The sequence below is a fragment of the Eptatretus burgeri genome, chromosome 10, assembly GCF_056783735.1.
Source record: "Eptatretus burgeri isolate ZD-2024b chromosome 10, Ebu_testis_v1, whole genome shotgun sequence".
Taxonomy (NCBI): Eukaryota; Metazoa; Chordata; class Myxini; order Myxiniformes; family Myxinidae; genus Eptatretus; species Eptatretus burgeri.
In genome coordinates, this window is record NC_140970.1 from 15,787,662 (window position 1) to 15,809,169 (window position 21,508).

General features: G+C 44.1%; 1 protein-coding gene across 2 annotated transcripts; it reads left to right on the forward strand.

Annotated features, from left to right (window-relative positions):
* Positions 1 to 1,365: 1,365 nt before the first annotated feature.
* Positions 1,366 to 20,649, forward strand: TMA16 (translation machinery associated 16 homolog). 2 transcript variants are annotated; one of them, XM_085897129.1, is made up of 7 exons: positions 1,366 to 1,516; positions 2,442 to 2,557; positions 4,492 to 4,529; positions 5,835 to 5,919; positions 6,036 to 6,184; positions 16,789 to 16,831; positions 20,219 to 20,649. In XM_085897129.1, the coding sequence occupies exons 1-7, from the start codon at positions 1,514 to 1,516 to the stop codon at positions 20,292 to 20,294; spliced, it is 510 nt and encodes a 169-aa protein (XP_085753255.1). In that variant the 5' UTR covers positions 1,366 to 1,513; the 3' UTR covers positions 20,295 to 20,649. The 2 variants fall into 2 exon arrangements, with proteins under 2 accessions (XP_085753255.1, XP_085753256.1); XM_085897130.1 differs by having other exon boundaries at positions 1,470 to 1,664.
* The last annotated feature ends 859 nt before the right edge of the window (positions 20,650 to 21,508 follow it).

Below are 21,508 nucleotides of genomic sequence, written 5' to 3' on the forward strand. Positions count from 1 at the left end.
CGGAGATTGCCGGGTGGATTGTGGGCGGAGATTGCCGGGTGGATTGTGGGCGGAGATTGCCGGGTGGATTGTGGGCGGGGATTGACGGGTGGATTGTAGGCGGAGATTGCCGGGTGAATTGTGGGCGGAGATTGCCGGGTGAATTGTGGGCGGAGATTGCCGGGTGGATTGTGGGCGGAGATTGCCGGGTGGATTGTGGGCGGAGATTGCCGGGTGGATTGTGGGCGGAGATTGCCGGGTGGATTGTGGGCGGAGATTGCCGGGTGGATTGTGGGCGGAGATTGCCGGGTGGATTGTGGGCGGAGATTGCCAGTGGATTGTGGGCGGAGATTGCCAGTGGATTGTGGGCGGAGATTGCCGGGTGGATTGTGGGCGGAGATTGCCGGGTGGATTGTGGGCGGAGATTGCCAGTGGATTGTTGGCGGAGATTGCCAGTGAATTGTGGGCGGAGATTGCCAGTGGATTGTGGGCGGAGATTGCCAGTGGATTGTGGGCGGAGATTGCCGGGTGGATTGTGGGCGGAGATTGCCGGGTGGATTGTGGGCGGAGATTGCCGGGTGGATTGTGGGCGGAGATTGCCAGTGGATTGTGGGCGGAGATTGCCAGTGAATTGTTGGCGGAGATTGCCAGTGAATTGTGTGCGGAGATTGCCAGTTAATTGTGGGCGGGGTTAATGCGGAAGAGCGACGTTTTTTGTGCTGAATCGTTTTCTGTGTGACGCCGGAAGTTGATTTTCTGAGCAGGAAGTGATATAATCTTCCTGTTCCGTTAGGTGTTGACGCGCAGTGTTGTAACTCTCTTTGGCTATTGTGTCCTGTGTCTTTTGTCACACTTGTGGCCTCGTACATCCCTTTGATCTGAGGGCCATAAATATAAATTTGTCCAACGTCACAACTCTTCCCATCATGCATGCTAATTCACTGTGTCTACATTTACATTTTATAACTGCAAAATTGTTTCATCATTCTTAACCTTTCACTGCCTTTTACTTTTACTTGTCTTACTACTGGGGAGGTTAGACCGTCAGGGCCTCCTGAGGGAGAAACTCCGCTGCCGTCACATCCATTGCCGGACATAAAACTCAAGGGGAATTTCCGGCCGACATCAGTGTCTGACGATATTTTTTTACATATATTTTTTGTTAGTCTCATGGACAAAGCAACAGCATGTCAGTAGTTCAAAAAAATGTCTCAGCGCTGTGAATATTGTCAACGTATTACCGAATAAAACCAGCACGGACAACTTGTGGTGTATATACATACATTTATTAAGTAATGATGGTTACTACCTTTTTACTAATCTTTTGCGGTTTATTGAAGCCGTCGTTCTAAAATGTAAATATCCGTGTGTGAGGAATACTTCTCTTAGGTTTGATTATAAATGCGGGGAAACATTACGAGAAAAGGCAACTTACAAATGCATTCGCAACGTATTTCCTTCTCTCTTCCCCTCGTCACTTCTCGTTTGAACCAAAACCCACGTGTAGCGAGACAACCCCAAACCCTCTGGTGTCATGGTACGCTTTTACTTTGGGAATACAGTGCCTTTACCATCAGTGTGCTGCACTCTCCTTTGAACGTCCCCAACAAACCCTGAAAACGAGTGAACGAACAGTAAACGCAGATTCAAACGGGCAACAAGGATAAACATGGTTTGATAAATTGGTATTTAGCATTGTGACTTTGGAGACTTCGTGACGGAGTTTACAGAAATGCTTGTTCCAGGAGTCAATCGGAACGTGTGTGTGTGTGTGTGTGTGTGTGTGTGTGTGTGTGTGTGTGTGTGTGTGTGTGTGTGTGTGTGTGTGTGTGTGTGTGTGTGTGTGTGTGTGTGTGTGTGTGTGTGTGTGTGTGTGTGTGTGTGTGTGTGTGTGTGTGTGTCATATATGAAATGAGTTCCACACTACTCTAGTTTTAATAGGTGAATGTAATCACTATGTATGTTAATGCAACATGACTCAAGTTGCAAGATCTGATTGGTTGGCTTTAATTGACCAACCCAGGTATTGATGAACAAAGTAATTCAAAGCAGGTGTTCAAACTCGTTACCCCCCCCCCCTTTTCCACCCTCTTTTCCTGAATGCTCTCTCTGCTCCTTCCCTGTTTTGTCCAGATTCCTGCAGTTATCATCAACCCCCTTTCTAGTGAAACTCCCTTCATCCAGGATCACTGCCCACCTCCACTCATTCGTTCCTCTGTTTTTTTTTCCCCCACCTGTGGAATCAACTTTCCCATCATATTTACATTGAAAAGCGCACGATTTGGTGGGATCTGCATGATCTCGTACCTCGGCGGATGGATTAATCGGTGATGTGATGTATTCACTGGCAAATTCTACATCGATAGTTATCCTCCGTGTGATTGCATTGTAACTTACTTGGTTGTTAAATTTAATGTGTGTTGTCATCAGTGGTTTGCCCAGCTTGTCGTGTTCTTTTGCAGCCCAAAGCAGCGAGGACTATAAAGCCAAGAGCTGGTGCTGAAAAGGTTATCCACCCGTACAGCCGCAAGGCATCACAGTTATCTCGTCGGATGCACAATATGCAACGGAAAGAGAGGTGTGATGTGATGTACATTTTGAGTTTTTTATTATTATTATTTATTTTTTACAAGCTTGTATTTAAGTGGGTCAAACATATTCTGTTGAGGAAGCTTTGCCACTAAAGCTGGCGATGCTTGAGAAGTTGTGGAATGATGAAGAGATGAAGCTTTAGGTTGAGTGATCGTGTGATGGAACTCTTATCATGTTCTAAAATGTAACTCCCAATACGGAAAACGTAGAGCTAATAACAACCCACACTACAAATATATGACTACCTCTAACATGGCCATCTTCAGGTAATAATTACTTTTGCCACCTGTAGCAAAAAATAGGGGCAATGCCTCTGCGCTCACGTGCTAGACGCAGAGAACCATTTTTTAGGTGCGGATGACCCACAAAATATGTAAATTAGCCGACGGTTTGAACAAACACGTGAAAGCACAATGCAGAGATGATTCCCACCAAGTTACATCGAGATCAGGTGAATACTTTTTTGAGAAGAAGTCAAAAGCAGTGATCCCAGAATGATAATGACCTTTGACCTTTAAATTCACCTACTTGATATGCAAAAAAAGTTTTTGATGGGATTTGCAAGGAATCAGGAGGCCTTGGTCTTCACAGAAGTTTGACAAAGTTTGGTGAAAATAGGAAGATTCATTTTTAGCATCACGGGTGATGAAGGTTGTGGTCAAGTTCCATTGAAATTGCGTGTGTCGTTTCGGAGAACACTTGTTTACATACAGCTTGCCTGCGTGACCGACTGACTGGCTGAATGACCGCGTGATGCTAATACCTTCCCTGAACTCCGTTACTGGTGATCTAAAAATGGCACAAGATGTCGTGACTGGCAATCCGTAAAAGGATTGTGTTGTTGGATTGGGGTTGTCATTCTTACCTTGTCATTACTTTTCATTCCGACCTTGTTTCGTTGTTTTTTTTTTGGGGATTCCACCCCTTCATGTTTTTATGTTTTTACCTCCACCACCGAAGGTGAAGGAAGTTGTTTTCACTCATCTCTGTCTGTGTGTCTGTTTGTCTGTGTACAGGATATCTCAAAAAGTTGTGGACAGATCCAGATGAAATTTTGTGAACACCTATTTTCTCAAGAAATAATTGGTTCGATTTTGGTTAAGATCCAGATCCAAATGCAATTTTTTTTTTTATTCTTCAAGTCATTCTTCAACATTGAGAGGTGGGGCTGAAAAACGATATGATATTTCATGATATTTCAAAAAGTTGTGGCAAAAGTTGGGGGATGAGTTGGTGAGGTTATGACGAGAACAAGTCGATTCGATTTTGGTTCAGGTCTGGATCCAGATCCGGCACCTATCAGTGGGATACCAAACATAACCTGCTCAGCCTGGTGGACGTATGTGCTTCCCCTCTAGTTTAATTATGTTATTTTTTTTTTCGTTCCTCAGTCCCAACCAACATATCCACAATAATTACATTCAAATTAAAAAGTTAGGGTGGGCATACTTGGTGAGTTTCAAAATGGAAAATAATGTGGAAGAAATAAAAGAAAGTGGGTTGGAGTAATGGAGAAAAGGGAAAATGGGTCTGTGTTGTCCATACTTATTTGAGTGGGGATGGGGATATGGGTGTCAAAATTTATTCTATCCTGTGTGCATATGTCGATGGCTCCTAACATCCGTTATGAACACCTATTTTCTCAAAGTGCATGGTTGCTGCTTGTTTGTTTGTTTGTTTGTTTGTTTATTTATTAACTTTGCATATTTGCATGAAAAGCATTTTGATGAATCCTCCAAACCAAGGAGATCAGCAATATCCGATGAATCGGCTCCCACCTTTCATTGCCAGGCTGTTTGCTAATGGTATATAAGATATTCAATATGCCTAGCTGGCTGATCTCTTTACTACATGTTAATGACCTCTCAGCTCTGTTGATCTCATTGTCATGTGCCTTCTTTTGTTTGTTTTTTTTTCCAGTAAAAAGACTGAGCGAGCAGTAAAACTTGGCATCATTGGTGAGGTTATGTTTTGTGACCATAATGCTTTCATTCCCTGCGACTCACAAACTCTTGGTGTACTTTATCTCAGCTCCATAGTGCTGCACCTTTATCAGATTTATTGGCTTGGCAAGGACACCACTTCCCTTATGATACATACAAGTTTTCATATGCAATTTCTGCTGGGCTTGTTGATTTTCAAAGTGCAGACAAGATGTCTGAACTTCCTCGAGGGAAACGCATAATAATAGAAATAATTATGTTCAAGATGAAAGTGGATCCAACCACTAATTGTACTAAAATCTACCCTGCTAATTTTGTAGCTAGCAGGGGAGAGCATACCTTGTCTCAGGCCACGTTTCATCCCCTGCCCAATGGACTTCCTTAGGTCAAAAGAACCCAAGTGCCAATAGAGGTCCACTTTTATACCTACGCAGGTACCAACCTCGGCTGCCTGCACGCATCGGTGCAATGCAGTGACATGTTGCATAGTTTGTGAAATCGCCGGTATTGTTCCCTCATATTGCATGGCTGTGCTTTGCACCACAATGTACTGTGTCGGTATCTTCAGGATCTCCCCAGTTATACCACTCTCCCAGCCTTTATTTTTTCATGCTTCCAAGACGAATGTTCGACATTTGTTTGCCATGGTTCCCAGAACGTCAAATTTGTGCCCGACAGCAGGCAATGGCAGACAATAGCTTACTGTGCATCTTGTCAAGCCGTGCTGCTCTGTCATGTTCATCCAACCTTTTTGAATGTAATCTATTGCAACGGTGATGCGATTCGAACTTGCCAAGTACGAGTTGGTTTTGAGTTCGGCCAGGAATTTGTAATTTGGTGTAAGTTGCCTGCAATAACCCACCGACTCTTATTGAAGAACATCATGGTATCTTTACCTTCCACCAATGAATGCTCGTTGATGGGTACACACAGCTTGCTGTCTGAGTAACAGCAAACTTTGCCATGCAACGCCCTGCTTACAAAACACCAATCCAATCATTTATGATCAGACTGAGAATATAATCCAATATATTAGACTCCTGTCAGATTGTGTTCTCAAGGTAACGATAACCATGACAATCACTTTCCATACAAATGAGTCACGTTCTGAATACTGAGAATTTGGCAGCCAATGACATTGTGAAATTCTGAGGACGAGCTAATAGTCCTGGAAACGACTAATATGAACAACCAATGCTATTGTGATGTTCTGAGGACCGATGGTGTTGAGAGATCTGATACCTGTATGTTAATTATCTTGGTGAGTTTGTTTTTGGGTGCCGTGTGTTGCAATGGTGCTTCTTTTTTGTTCAACCTAAGGCCAGAAGCTGGAATGGTTTCAAACTCATCTTGATCCCAACAGTACAGAGTACAGCAAGCAGGAAGCATGTCACCTTATTGAAAAGTAATTTTGGTTGAGCAATGCTTTTGTAATTTTTTTTGTTTTCTCCACTGCTAGAAACGGCGTTCGAAATTGCTGTCGTTTGGCGTAATCATTGTGATTTTCCTGCCCATATCTAGATACCTGAAACGCTTTGAAAGCGAACTGGAACAAATTGAAATATTGGCAGGAATTGGGAACCGACGAGGCCGACCACATGCTGCTCGTGAAGATGCCATCCGTCACACCATGCAGACAGAACGCGAACTCTACCACGGAAATGGCCTCGGTATTTTATGCATCGCCATTTCACCACATTTGAATTAATGTGGATTTATATGGGGTTTTGTGTAACTTTGCTGAGTTGTGTACGCTGTGTGGCCTTGTTGGAAAATTGGACTTGGCATCCCAAAAGTTGTGTATTCAAATACAGCTCAAGGCGGCATTATTGATTTGGAATCGAAGCTTCTGGCTACTGAATTGTTCTCAGCAGAACTGCATTGTCACCATTAGATTATCACTAAAAATCCAGCTGACTTGTTAATTAATAATCTTCATGGATGGGGTAATCTGCTTGCCTCAACTGTTTTATTTCTCATTGGATGCCTGTTCAAGCATTTTGGTTGAGTCATGATCTTGGGGAAACTTGAAATGGGCACAAATATATTGTTGTCGTCGTTGTCTGGTTCGTCCCAGTTGCCCGGTCCAAATCCGATGAACCGCGTCAAAGCGGTCGTGCCGGCCAACAGACTCAGGTACTCTGAGTTGGATTGCAGGCCTATTTACCACGATACCTTACTCCAGTGGAACATCAGAGCCAATCAGGCGACACGCTCATTGGTGCTGTATGTCTGATTATCCGAATTAGCGATGCGAGTGAAAATCGCCGGACGCAGGCACTGTCTCGTCCTGCGAGCTAATCACCCAAACCCAATCTGTCCTTTAACAGACGTGTATAACTCCTATACTGATGATCAAGTCACTCAAATTCACCCAGAGACGGAGTGTATTTATAATGTGGATGAAAAGAACTAAAGGGATGGGGACACACAAGGAAAAGCAACACAATTATTAATCCCAGTGTCAACGCATGAACGGAGATCCTTATCGATTTAAGCCTTAATGGGCCCATTCACTGTTCTTGCAGTAGATAGACAAGATAATTAACAGGACGTAAATTCCAGGGCTGCATCCTGCAGGACATAGCTTAGTCCAAGTTGAGACATGCCTTGCCATTAATAGTTTGTGCTGCAGACAGAGTCAGTTCAGGGTAAGGCAGGGGTGCAGCCTACAGTGGGGGCATGGCGAGAGGCTATTCCAGGCAAATGTGTTGGCTGTGGAGAAACCCTTTTGGAGCTCACGTGTGGATTCCCCTAACGATGTCTCTTGGAGTCTCCTTCCCCATCGTTGGAACCATCCTCTTCTATAACCTTTTCTCTGACCACATCTGTGATGCCATTAGCCCCTCCCTTCCCAGCTGCCATTGTTCTTTTGGAGGGGCAACCCTCTGTGACCTCTCACCTATGTTGAATGGTGCCCTTTTTGTGTCATGGTGGCATTCCTGCCTAAACTGGCACTTGATAGCCTATTGGTGCATTTAAAGTGACTTTTAAATTACGAAGGGAAAGAACATTAAAAAGGGATCATGGTTTTACACGCACACATTATGAGAGGGAAGACTACAGTTTTATACCCACATAATGATGCATATCCTATATCACAATTAAGTTACCTTACCTTATTCTAATGCATGCAATAAGAGAAATAACTATTACTATATTCTGCAAAGTTACCCTCAGAGAATGCATCCCCACAACACACATATATATATATATATATATATATATATATATATATATATATATATATATATATATATATATATATATATATATATATATATATATATATATATATATCTGTAATAATAAATGTCAGTGTGTCGGTCCGTTTGTCCATCTCCTCCTTACCTCCAAAACCATGAAATCTACTGTCGTGGCCAAAAATATTGGCACCCTTTCACTTTATTCAAATAACTCACAATTTTCTCAAACAAATAACTTGAAATTGACGAAAATATTTTGTCTCCACAATTCTTTATTTCAGCGTTAATATTACAGAACCTTTGTTTTTGATTCTGAACTTAATATATACTTTGAAATCAGAAAATAAAAACAAATGACATTGACAAAATTATGGACACCTGACACTTGATATTTGGTAGTTCAGCCTTTGGACAAAATAACTGCAGTTCAGTGCTTCCTCCAGCCATGAACGAGCTTCCTCCACCTCTCTACTGGAAGTTTGTCCCACTCTTCTTGTGCAAACTGCTCCAGTTCTCCCAGATTTTAAGGATGCCTTCTCCCAACTGCTGTTTTCATATCTCCCCACAGGTGTTCAATGGGATTTAGCTCTGGACTCGTTGCTTTCCACTTCAGAACACTCCATCGTTTTGTCTTGAAGCATTACTGGGTGCTTTTTGAAGTCTGTTTGCAGACATTTTTGAATACATACATATGTGGATGCCAAAAGATTTTTTTAGTTTCAACAATTTTCTGGAAGAAATGGTGCATTATTTGATAAAAGTGCAAGGGTGCCAATATTTGGACAGGACATTAGTGGCCCCACACTTTGCATGCATACTCAGGAAATTCCAATGTAAGGGAACTCCAATCTCCCCCTCTTCTCTCTCCTCTCCCCCTCCCTTCTCTCTCTGCCCTTCACTTCCCTCTCTCCCTCCCCTCTCTTTCTCTCTCTTCCTGCTCCCTCTCTCTCCCCTCTCCCTCTTCCACCCCTTTCTCTGTCTCCATCTCTCCTCCGTCTCCCTCTCCCACCCTTTCTCTCCCCCCCTCTCTCACCTCTCCCTCTCTCTCTTTCCCCTTTCTCCTTCTCTCCCTCTCTCACTCCTCCCACACCCCTCTGTCATCCCTCTCTGACCCATCTCCCTGCTCCATCTATTAAGCACTGACAGTTTAGTTTGAATTTAAAACTGCTTCCCCATTGTGTATCATGTACAAATCAGATTTGGAGTTAGCTGACTGGAGAGGTGCAAAGGTCGCTGCATGTGCGAGTATGATTCCATGCAGGCAGATCTTTAACATGTAGATAGCGTGGGTTGTAAATGCTACCGCCTGGTTTTATATAGAACCCGGTGATTATAAAGATGTTGCTGTTTGGCGCGTTTTATCACCCTTCCCTTCCTCTTCCCTCAGGCCGCCTTCCCTTCCCTTCTCCTCACGCTGCTTTCCCTTCCCCTCGTGCAGCCTTCCCTTACGCTCCCCTCACGATGCCTTCCCTTCCCCTCCCCTCATGCTGCCTTCCCTTCCCCTCCCCTCATGCTGCCTTCCCTTCCCCTCCCCTCATGCTGCCTTCCCTTCCCCTCATGCTGCCTTCCCTTCCCCTACCCTCATGATGCCTTCCCTTCCCCTCCCCTCATGCTGCCTTCCCCTCCGCTCACTATGCCTGCCCTTCCCCTCTGGTCATGATGCCTTCCCTTCCCCTTCGCTCACGATGTCTTCCCTTTGCCTTCCCTTCCCTCCCCTCACGATGCCTTCCCTTCCCCTCCCCTCATGCTGCCTTCCCTTCCCGTCCCCTCACATTGCCTTCCCCTCCCCTCTCGATGCCCTCCCCTCCCCTCACGCTGCCTTCCCTTCCCCTCATTTCACCTTCCCTTCCCTTCATGCTCTCCCTCTCACATCCCTTTCTCTCTTCACACACACACACACACACACACACACACACACACACACACACACACACACACACACACACACACACACACACACACACACACACACACTACACATGTGTGGAATGTGTAAGATGCCCAGTCCATGGCTGACTTTGGTTGGAAGCCAGATTTGACATATGCTCGGCCCAGTAGAGATCACGGTTGAAGGTGAGGTCAATACGTTAAACACATTGTACCACTTACATGTGTTTGCCATGGAAGTTCACTTGATGATCCTTCTGGAGCGACTGTGTGAGATTGAGAATGACCTGTATTTAAAAACGTGTTCTATTTAATAGACCAGCATTTAATTACTCTTTATAAGCACAGAGAGAGAGAGAGAGATGCATCTGCTGTCAGCCTGTCAGTGGGGTGGTGTACTCCACAACATAATGTGGACTTATCTGCCAAAAGGAAAAGAGGATTTTTCAGAGCATCGGAGAGATGTTTTTTTTTTTATGTAGATAAGGAACAAGACTGGGCCAAAAACACTGCCTTGGGCCACTCCAGCCTATATTGCGAGGGGAGAGGAAATGTTTTGAATGATAGCGATGCATTAACTGCTTAAGTGAAGGAAGTCAGAAATCTAGGTATGAAGGTGACCACTTTGTATGCCACAAACAGTGAGCTTGACAAGCAATGCAGAATGCTAGACTGTGTTTAATGCCTGAGCTATGCCCAAAGATATAAAAGAGCAGCAGCATAGCCACAGAATCCAAACTGATGGTCAAAGATAGGGCTGTTTGAAAAGAGGAAAGACAAAGTCAACACCATTGATGGAATCCCATGACTTTTGTTTTTAATTAGAAGTAAGCTTCCTGCTCTGTTGTTGTGGCATATTTTTGCACCCTTCATGGGGATGGGAGTTTGTTTGCTGACATCCCACCAGATGAGAAGTTCGACCTGGTATTCTCCAAAGAGACCTGGTACCAAAGGAATTAAGTCTCCGTCTCAGATCCTTGGTCAGAGTCCAAGTCTTGCATCCATAGAGCAAGACTGGAAGTACCAAGGACCTGAAGACTCGGACTTTCGTCCTCCCGCACAGGTACCGGCAGCGCCACACCCCATGATCCAGTGAATCCATGACTCCCCAGGCCCGACCCAGACGTCTATTGACCTCTGACTCACAGCAAGCAGAGACATGAATATCACTGCCAAGGTAAGTGAATCTCTCCACGACCTCAACATGCTCACCACAAACAGACACAGACAGGACAGCAGCATCCAAGATGTCACTGAAAGCCTGGATCTTAGTTTTGATCCAAGAAACCCGTAATCCCAGCGGCTCCGACTCCTCATTCAGCACCTCGAGGGCCCCCAAAAGGATATCTAAAGTCTCCGCAAAGATGACTGCATAATCTGCAAAATCAAGGTCCGAGATCTTGACATTCCCAAACGATGCACCGCAGCTTGATCTCTCCGACATCCTCCCTAAAATCCAGTCCATACAAGTGCTGAAAAGTGTGGGGGCCAGTACACACCCCTGACTAACTCCAGTAACAACTCCAGTAACAAGTAACATAAGATAAGTTGAGACATTCTGCCTTATTTTGAGCAGAGTCTGCGGTAATTTTGTTTTAGATGAGGGAGGGAATGCAGTAGGAGCATATACCAGAAATGTACTTTACAAGGCAGCAGTATAACTTTGAGGATGGATATAAACTGGAGAGTTCAGCTTTAAATTTAGAAAGATATTTTTATTCTGGTTTGTCTATGGATGGTTTTTGTTCCAAAGCTTGTGAAGTTAGCTAAAGTAGCCTTCAATCGGGGAAGCCGTTTAAAAATAAAAATACAAAGTCGAGCCTCCTGGAGGAGCTAGAACATAGAACAGACCAGGATGTAACAGAACAAAAGGAACAGTAGAAAGAGGGATGGGGGGGGGAGACACACCAACAGCAGGGATGAAGGACAAAATAGAGGGAGACTTGGACAAATATGGAATGTGGGGAAGAATGAAGGTTAGGGTGATGACACAAAGGGTGGACAAGATGGATACAGAAGCAAACTTGGAAAGGGTTGGACTTAGGGAGCATTACCAAGGGTAGAAAAGATCATGGTTTTCGATGTGGGATGGTCTAAGATGGTGGGGAACATCTATGTTGAAGATCTGGAAGGAAATGTGTAAAATGACCGTTTTTACAGCCATTTTTCCCTGCTGTGCAGGGGTTTGGCTTTTTCTTGAGGCAATGTTTTTTATGGCCGGATGCCCTTCCTGACGCCAACCCTGGTCGCCTCTTATGACACACAGGGATATAGTATACCTATTCTAACCAGGGCATACACCGGGACCAGTACACTGGTACTCACTTCGCCGATCTCAGATAGATGACAGGCTGAGTCAACCCCCTGGTGTTAATTCAGCAGCCAACGGGGCTTGAACTCAGGACCCTGGGATCCCAAGCCACCACCCTAACCACTAAGCCAACACCAGGCTTGGAAGGAAGAGTGTGATTGAAGAAAATGTGGAAGTTGGTTCCACATCCGAGAAAAAGGAGGACGAATGAGTGGAGGTGAGCAATGAGCCTTCCATGGTGAGAAAGCAATCTACCTGAACCCAACTGCCTCCCTGCAAAATTTGGTGTACCAGGGCAGAGGAATAGATAGGATAGCCACAGATGCAATTGGATACATTGGTGCAGAAGAGTGAATAGGCTGTTGTGTGAATGTATTCCCAGGCAGAATCAATATCAGATTCTGTGTAGATGGCAGGCCAATTCTTTGAGAGAGGCAGATTGCAGTCACTGCCAGTTGGCCTGTATGAACAACCAGATTCTTCGGCATTAAAGTTGCTCCCTCACAATAGCCAGAAAGATGTGGGCTTTGATTTTTTTTTTAACATGATCAAAGGAGCCAAGAGGAATGTGAGAGGAAAAAACATGGTCAGAGGAGCCAAGAGGAACGTGAGAGGTTGGATGGAAAGTTGGTCCTTACCGTGTCCCGGAGGTTGCAAATGGTGTTGGGGAGCACCATGTGCTTAAAGTCTTGTAGGGAGAGTACAATTTCTGCAACATCCCAGTTGCAGAAATCTGGGTTTGGGAAGTTTACAGATTGGTTCAGAAGTCAGAACCACAGTCTTTTAACTGAGCTGCAACGCCATGGCTGGTTGTTGCAGAGCGAACACCCAGCCAGCTGGCATGGTGGGAGTTGAAATCTCCACCGATGAGGAACACACAGAAAAATGGTTATATCCAGGGGTTCACAGAAAAAAATTTTTTTGTTGTTTGGTTCTCCAATGAGTACCAGTAGAAATGGTTTGGTACTCACAAAAAAACCTGCTTTGAGCATGCTCGTCTGCTTTCCCAAGCGCCATTCCGATTTTTAGAGCCTCTCAGCTTTGTATGCATCTTAATCCTCTGTTACCGCTCTCTCAGAATGTCTGCTCCAGACGCACTCGCAAGCCGCTCTTTCTTCGCTCCAGGTGCTCCTGAACCTCCACAACTTCCTCCTTGCTCGCATGTTCTCCTTAAGTCTTTTTTTAATCTTATGTTATGAACTTACAATATAACTAGGAAATTATAAACTTACAATATAACTAGGAAATTATAAACTTACAATATAACTAGGAAATTATGATCTTATCATTTATATGCTTAATTTTGAAATTACAGTATGTCAGTTATCAGAATTATGGAACAATCTTACCTACACTAGCTGAGAAAAACACTTCTTCCTCTCCGCCCATGTGTTCTCCTTAGATCTCTTCTTTTGTTTTATAAGTTACTAGCAAATATAACCCGTCGCTTCACTGACAGGGACAATAGTGGTTGGGGGGGAGGGGAAGGGTGGGGAGAGAGACAGACAGACAAGCACAGCGAGAGAGCGGCAGAGGTGTTGGGGGGGAGAGTGGGGAGAAAGAAAAAGAGAGACAGACAGACAGACAAGCACAGCGAGAGAGCGGCAGAGGTATGGAGGGGGAGAGGGCTGCATTTTATGAGAAGTGGGGAGTGAGGAGGGGACAGTGAGAGAGAAGGGTGGGGGAGAGGAGGGAAAAAATAATGACAGGTGAGGGGTGGAGGTGGGGTGAGTAAAGAGAATGATATGTGATGCTTAATGACCGAACACGAAAAAAAAAATCATGTCAGAACAGCTCCACACACAATAACACAACAGACTGTAAACTAATCCACTGACACATCTGCAAAAACTTTGATATTCCAGTTCCAGAAAATTTGTGGGAAAATGAACCAAAAGCAATCACTGAAAACATTGAAGTACCGCTCACGGACGACCTTATGATCCCATCGGGCGTGAACATCGAAAACAAAGCATTGCGACCAGATATCATACTAAGGTGCAAACACAGAGAAGAAGGCCTTGCTAATTGAGATGTTAATACTGGTGATTTTGGACTAACGATGCAGAAATCAAGAAAATGACAAATACCAAGACTTCAAGCATGAAGTGAAAAGATCCTAGAAGCTGAAGGATGCCAAAATTGTGCCATTGGTGATGAAGAACCTCACAGGCATGATGACAAAGAACCTCACAGAGATATTAAAAAACTATCCCTGGGAATATTACTACAAACTTAACTTCAGTTGGAAGCCGTCCTGGGCTCAGTAACGATCCTGAAGACAGCCCTCGGAACAAAACTTTGAAAACAGAAAACTTCACAGCTTGGTCTGTGAATCGTGACCCCTTACCGAAATGAAGGTGGATACTTTGAGCCCACCCTTGGTGGACTCCATTCCACTTTCTGAAACCCACATGTGTAGATACCAATCAATGACACACACACACACACACACACACACACACACACACACACACACACACACACACACACACACACACACACACACACACACACACACACGTGCCATGTTCCATTGTGGTAATACAGTTTATATACATACACTTGCGCGCAAATGTGCACATGCATAAAATACATAAAAAACGGCAAACACAAAGATTTACCTTTAAACAGAGTTTGAAAGAGGAATTAAAGTGGAAAATTAGCAAAATTCAATTGAAAAATATTTCAAGGCACAGAACACAAAATGTCGATATTTGCCTTCACAGCTCTGTGCCTTTTATTGGTATCGATGGACCTTAATGTTTTAATATATGTATCGATGTTGAAGTGAGGGGTGGATTATATTAAAAGGAAATTGCACAAAATGGTAAAACAACACGATATCCTGTAAAAATAAAACTGCACATTTTCAGCAGATGAGACACCTCCCGAAGCACCAACCGCATGGCACCACAGGGCCCAACACAGGTGGAAACGTACATCTGTCTAATCAATGTTCCATTGAGAGCACGGATACTTTTACGAAAATGAACAACCAAGCAGCTTGGAGAGAGCTCGCCAAGTTGCTTAAGCTCTCAAATGAAACGGTTGATAAATGGCTCGTTTGGCATGCAATTAGAAACACATGAAACATACACCTCCCGGAGATGCCCGAAATGACAAATATGTCTGAATTGGATAAATGGACATTTTTCTAGAAGTCAGAACTGCTTGTAAGCAGTGTGATCACTCCTCATTTTCATAGATGCCAAGGTGAGCCAATGAAAAAAGCCAAGAATTCACAAGGTTTCAGAAAAGCGATGATAATAGAAAACCTATACGCCAAGAAAACCTGTAGAAAACCAAGACGCCAAGGTGAACAACGAATAGCCAAGATCTTGTGAAAAAAGCCAAGGAGTGGTCATCACACTGCTTGTAAGTTTGATTCTGGAGCTTAAATTTTGTAATTGTCCTTAGTTTAAGAGATACTCGTGGTGATCGCATGTGCGGAAATGAAAAATCTATGAACGCTGACGTCTCCGGGCATTTATAAGCACTGCAATGTACCCAGCGATTTGTGGCTATGATGAACAGGCATTCGATAATATGAGTGAGAAAAGTGAGTGAACAACTATATCGTTAAGAAATCGTGGCTTGTTCCAAATTAATGCGTGGTTGAGCAGGCCAAAAAACATGGCTGCTACAGACCCCAGCGAGGTTACCGAGGAAATGCCTGAAGACCCAGAGAGCGAGGTGGCCGAAGATCAACTGATGAAGGATAATATTAAATACGACTGTTAATTATCTTCAAAAGGGTGTTTTATTTAACTCAAACACCCAATTTTCACTTCTGCACTACCTTGGAGTTTTCTTGATATACATGCAAAGTTTCAAGCTGCAAGGTTTTATGGTTTTGGAATTATGAAGGAGACACACATACTGACACACACACACATACTGACACACACACACATACTGACACACACACACACATACTGACACACACACACACATACTGACACACACACACACACACACACACACACACACACACATACTGACACACACACACACATTGCCTTTTATTAGTAAAGATTGATGCCAAAAGTTTTACTCACCAAAACAGTAACTTGTTACCCTTTGCCACCGAAGGTTATATTTGTTGCGTGTGTGCTCGTTTTGTTTCTGTCTGTTTGTGAGCAGGATATCTCAAAATGTTATGGACGGATTGGGACAAAACTAGGTGGACATTTTGGGGTGTGCAAAGGACACATTGATTCAATGTTGGTGAAAATCTGGATCCAGATCCGATAAGTTTTTTTTCCTAGTGATTCTTCACCATCGAGAGAAGATCAGGCAAAAAAACGATATACAGCGTCAAATCTCAAAATGTGGACGGATTTGGGCAAAACCTGGTGGATAGTTTTGATTTGTGACAAGGACGAATCGATTAAATTTTGATGAGGATCCGGATAGAATACGAATGCAAGAATTTTTAAACTGATTCTTCACACTTGAGAGATAACATTAAAAATGATATATAACACAATATTTTGAAAAGTTGTGGCTGGGTTATGACAAAATTTGGTGTACGAGTTGAGTCAGTGACTAGAACAAGCTGAATAGGTTCTGGTTGAGGTTCAGTTCCCGATCCATCCTATTAGTGGGATGCAAAATGTACAGTAAACGTTTCAGCCTGACAGAGGTATGCGCTCTACCGAGTGCCGTTATAGTTATTACTTGTGATAATATGATCGAAAAATAACGGGGGGAGATCGTGTAGTGTAGTGATCGGGACTCGGGGTATTACTTCATGTCGTGATCGGGCCTCAGAAGAGTAGTTCTTTATATCGTGTGCTAACTCTGCTGCCTTAGTGAATCTTTTTAATTCATTTTCTCATCCATACCCTCTTGTTCTGTTTTACAGAAATCCCAGATATCATTAATGTCAAGCATTTCAGGATGTTCAGGTAATGGATGAATGGGGTTGTTTGTTTGGTGTTGGCTTCATTTATTGATGAAATACCCCTTTCTGTGCCAGGCATTCTTGAATATATTTATGCTCAATGTCCTTTTTAAGTCAACTTGTACACTCACTAACACATTTGCACACATAAAAATGGAAGACAGAATTCCTGTCAACATTTTCGAAATGAATTTTTAAAATTTGACGTATGAATCTATATTATAAAGAAGGAATGCCCGTTCGTCCGTCCCCAAACTACTCCCTCAGTTTGGGGGCTAGCCCTGTCAAACCTTCTGTTGATCGTTTTGTAGTCCCAGCAGATGTCCTAAAGTGGGTGAGAGATTTCATAAATAACCTCAGTACAATTATGATTTTGACTTTCAATCCGTATGAAGCTGCTCCTGATCTGGAAGTGAACACAATCATGAGTTTGGCAGGAACATTCGCCGGTTTGATAATATCTCGATTCAATTTTGATTTTGAGTTTCTGCCTGAATGACCCCAAATTTATCCACTCTGAGGTTGGGCATGGTTTCATAAATGTCTCGATACAATTATGATTTTGATTTTCGATCCGTACGAAGTGTTTTGTTTGTATCTGCCCTTTCTCGCCAGCAGATTTGTCTGTATTTATTGTCCTGTGAGAACGGCGTCTATACTCATTTACCTCATGAGTGTTTGTCTTGTTGTATTTTGTTATATTAATGGTATAGTATTTTTGCGGTTCTGGAAACCGCATCCCTCCAACACCAATAGCAGCCAACATACAGTGGTCCCCAGACAGTTATTTCATTAATGTACGTTCAGAAAGTCCCATCCTTCTTGTCTTATGGGACAAAAGGGACAAGTGCATTGTGTGAATCTCATAGTTCGGTCTGATTAAATCTCTGAATTCGTTCCTATTCTTTATTCCTGAGGTAAATCCAAGCAAAGGGTCCTCGCGTGAACCAGCAGGCATGACACTCGGACACCCATCGTTAAAAAACACGGCCGCACCATTCCCATAAGAATGCGTCCTCGCAGAAGAAATAGGAATAAAACACCAACCGCTCACGCTGCACGGAGCGCGTGCCCCACAGTGATGGCCCCCACCCATTGTTCAGGCGATAGGAAAGATGACAAACCCAACAGCGTGCTGAGGAAGTAGACTGAATGGCACACCAAGTGCTAACAAATTACAGTGCGCATGCGGCACGCTCTTTTCAACCCATTTCTGAAATTAATAAATATATCTGTCCTCTTTTCAATCCGAATCTCCATCTAATAATTATATCCAAACTTTTCCCTCAATTCCCTGACACAGATCAGGGCTGGCACTGTGTACACGACACCGCCTTTGATAAATGGCCACATGCTCAATGCCGGCGGACCCACTTGCAGTCCCAGGATAATTTATTATCGCACACGGAGCAGGGCAAGAATGGCACACATTGTGTTGGGGCCTGCGCATGTGTTACCATAGCATCTTACCGTCGGTCTTCACTGACCACCGCAGCCGTGGGTATCTCCCACGGACGGCGAATGTCCTTTCGCTTCTCTGCCCGGCGAGGCTGCAGCCAGGCAGAGGCGCGCTGTATGGCTCAGGCCACAAGGCTTACAGACAGGCAGTGCATTGACCGGCGCTTACCGCCGGTCATCATGGGCAGCCCGGGAGTTCGGTGCAGGGCGATTCGTGTCACGGTGCTCGGAGCAAGACAATTCCGCAGCTTGGAACCATCTGGCCGGAAGTAAAGTGGAGCCGGTTCCGGTCAAGGCGGCTGGCCCGTGTACTGGCCGGGACCCAATCAGAGTGCCCGATTCAGATGACAACACATCCTTTCGGGTCGTCACCCCCGCCCGCACCACAGGATCGAAAAAGGACGAGTCAAGAGTGTCGTTCCTGCGCACCGCTCCTGTCTGCTCATTCCTGTCGGCTCGTCCTGGCCTGGGTTTGACAACCCACACATTTGCCTGCTGGCTCTGCCCCTTCATCATCGCCTTGTCGCTGACTCCACCCATCCGCCCATAACTCCGGACTCCGCTTTCTGACTCTGCCCAAAGTCCTTCCTTCTCACCTGTCGGGCAAGCCATCTTGCTGGATCGAGACTTAGCGGCTCGAAGTGCCATGAAGCGGGAGACAACTCACCAACTGTAAGGGAGGTATCGCCCAGTGGAGCATCCCCCTAAAACATATTGGTGGCGCGGTCAGGCAATCGTGCAAGGTATTGAGAGACCATTAGCCTCATCTCCTCTCCTCTTTTTCTCTTCATTAACTCCTCTCCATCGGTGTGTGTGTGTGTGTGTGTGTGTGTGTGTGTGTGTGTGTGTGTGTGTGTGTGTGTGTGTGTGTGTGTGTGTGTGTGTGTGTGTGTGTGTGTGTGTCATGGTGCCTGTCCTCGCTTAAGTTAAAATTGTACAAGAATTATATCTGGATAACACTGCTCTGTGTCTGCTTTTGTAAGTTGCTTGTACGTATTATTGCCGCACCTTTCACTTTTCTTCCCATCTCTGCTCACACACAACAATAAAAACTATTCACTGTGCCACATATCTTTCCTCACCTGCCTGTTAATAAGTCCTTTGTAGAAATGTTCCCAGCTCGTTTTTGTCTTTTCTTTCATTGATCCAGCATGGTCCGTATCCTAACCTAGCTGGGACTTTATTCCCAATGATCCGTTCCTTTTAGCCGGTACATCCTTGGCAGTGTCGCTCAGCCACATCTGATCACGTAAAGTGATCCGGTTCGGACAAGGCGTACCGAGGGCGTGTTCCCCGGTAATTAGTTCATGTGATTAATGAGGTAACCCGGTTAACCCATAGATGGAGCACCCTAGGTCACGGGTTTGAGTTATTGACGTTCACAGTCGGTTAGTGACCCGCCGCGTCACAGAATTATCCTGTTGCGACAGCCTGCAATTCCGGGAAGTCTGGTGGGAATCTGAGATAGCTCCCCCACCCCCGTGGTCTTCTCACTCGACCCCTGGCACACAACAGTTTTCATTTGTGATTGGAATGATGCTGTTTGGAATGAAAATATAGAGATCGAGTTTAAATGAGAATCAGAAAATTACGTGAGGGTTTCCACCCGTGACATTCACGGATTCGGCATTTGCATATTCACCATTTACATCATAGAAATATTACCCACCTGAGCTGCAGTACGTTTTTTGCCCAAGTCCTTCATGAAACTGCTGTGTAGCCCCCTCCCGTACATAGCACGGGTACCTCGCTCGGAATTATAAAAATGCAACCAAGTTCCTTAATGGATTTTTTATTTTTTTTATTTTTTTTACTTTTCTGCTTTAGTCTTGAATTTAGTTCTGATGCATTTGATCCCATTACTTGCCAAAGCATTTTCTGCCGGAGCTTGAACAAAGCTCTTAGTTTGATGCTCATGCATCCTCTTTTCCAGGGAATGGGACGGAGATTTGAAGCAACTGCCAAATATCAAGATGCGAAAAGTGACAGCACGGGATGCTAAAGAATAAAAAGACAAAATGAGCAAGAAAAAAATGGATGAAGATGTCAATGTAGATCCTATGGCATCATGACTCAATTGCTGTCATGCGTTTGGTGATATATCAGATATACAGGTGCTCAAATATAATTAGTTCTGTTTCAACGGACTCCCGAAATAACGGAATATTTTTTTGTCCCCTATTGAGTGTGTTAAATTCTATAGTTGGTGATTAAGCGAAGCAAAAGTTTACAAATATTAGCAGAATTTCAAAGACTACAGTTGTTTCATTGTAACTGTTTTTCAATATAATTAAATATGCTCTGTTTATTATAAAATATTTCCTACCATGGCAGGAAACTGAATAAAGCAGGTCATTTCAATTATTATTGCTTGAAGGATTTTTGTTTTGATATCCTCCAGGATTTGTATATAGTTTACTCTTTCGTTAAATTTGATTTTTAATCTGTGATTAAATTGTGAATTTATGTTCAAGTTAATAAAATCCACTGAAAAAAGCCTCGAGTGAAAACTGAAAGAGAAGATGAAATATTGAAGAAGAAAATGAAATGTTGATCCCACTGACGCAATGAAAACTGTTTAAAACCTTTGAAGAGGAAGAATTTGTTGTTATTTTTCTAAACATATTGTTACTGTTCTGGGAACCGTATGCATTCAAACATACAGGTGCCCCGAAGATAGTTATGCCATTAAGTATATGTGTAGACAGACCCTCCTTGTGTGTCGTGGAAAATTGAAGGGGTGCGTTGCGGTTTTTTATTTAGGGTAATAAATCTTTATTTCCCCTCTTTGAACCACAGTACCTTTTTCTCGCTTTCCGAGGCGGAATCTTTGTGAGGTACCTTTTTGGCGAGTGCAGTCACACGTGGAGGGGGTGGGCTCCCGGCATGGTCGAAACCCCGCCCAGCAGGGGTGGACCCATGGAAGCCCTGTCCAATCAGGGCAGACAGTGACGTCAGTTTTGATCAAGGCCCCGCCCCACTGAGGGAGGTCGATGGACTACGAGGGGACCCTCTGAGACGCGCGGTCGTTGGAGTTCAGTCAAAAGGCTCAGTTCATTTCTGCATTTGCTGGGGCGTTCGTTGGAGTTTTGCTGGAGTCTTGAGTTCAGTGTACGAGGAGGATTGACAGACTGAGAGCTTTTCACGAGTCTGTGGGTGGTGGTGCATGGCCGTTTTTCGTTGGTGGAGCGATCCGTCTGGTCGATTCTGATAACGACCGAGG

What these genes read in the sequence shown, in the direction of transcription:
- TMA16 (XM_085897129.1), top strand. An exon ending in CTACCACGGAAATGGCCTCG is followed by an intron (nt 6,185 to 16,788) that starts GTATTTTATGCA and finishes TCTGTTTTACAG; the next exon opens with AAATCCCAGATATCATTAAT. An exon ending in AAGCATTTCAGGATGTTCAG is followed by an intron (nt 16,832 to 20,218) that starts GTAATGGATGAA and finishes CCTCTTTTCCAG; the next exon opens with GGAATGGGACGGAGATTTGA.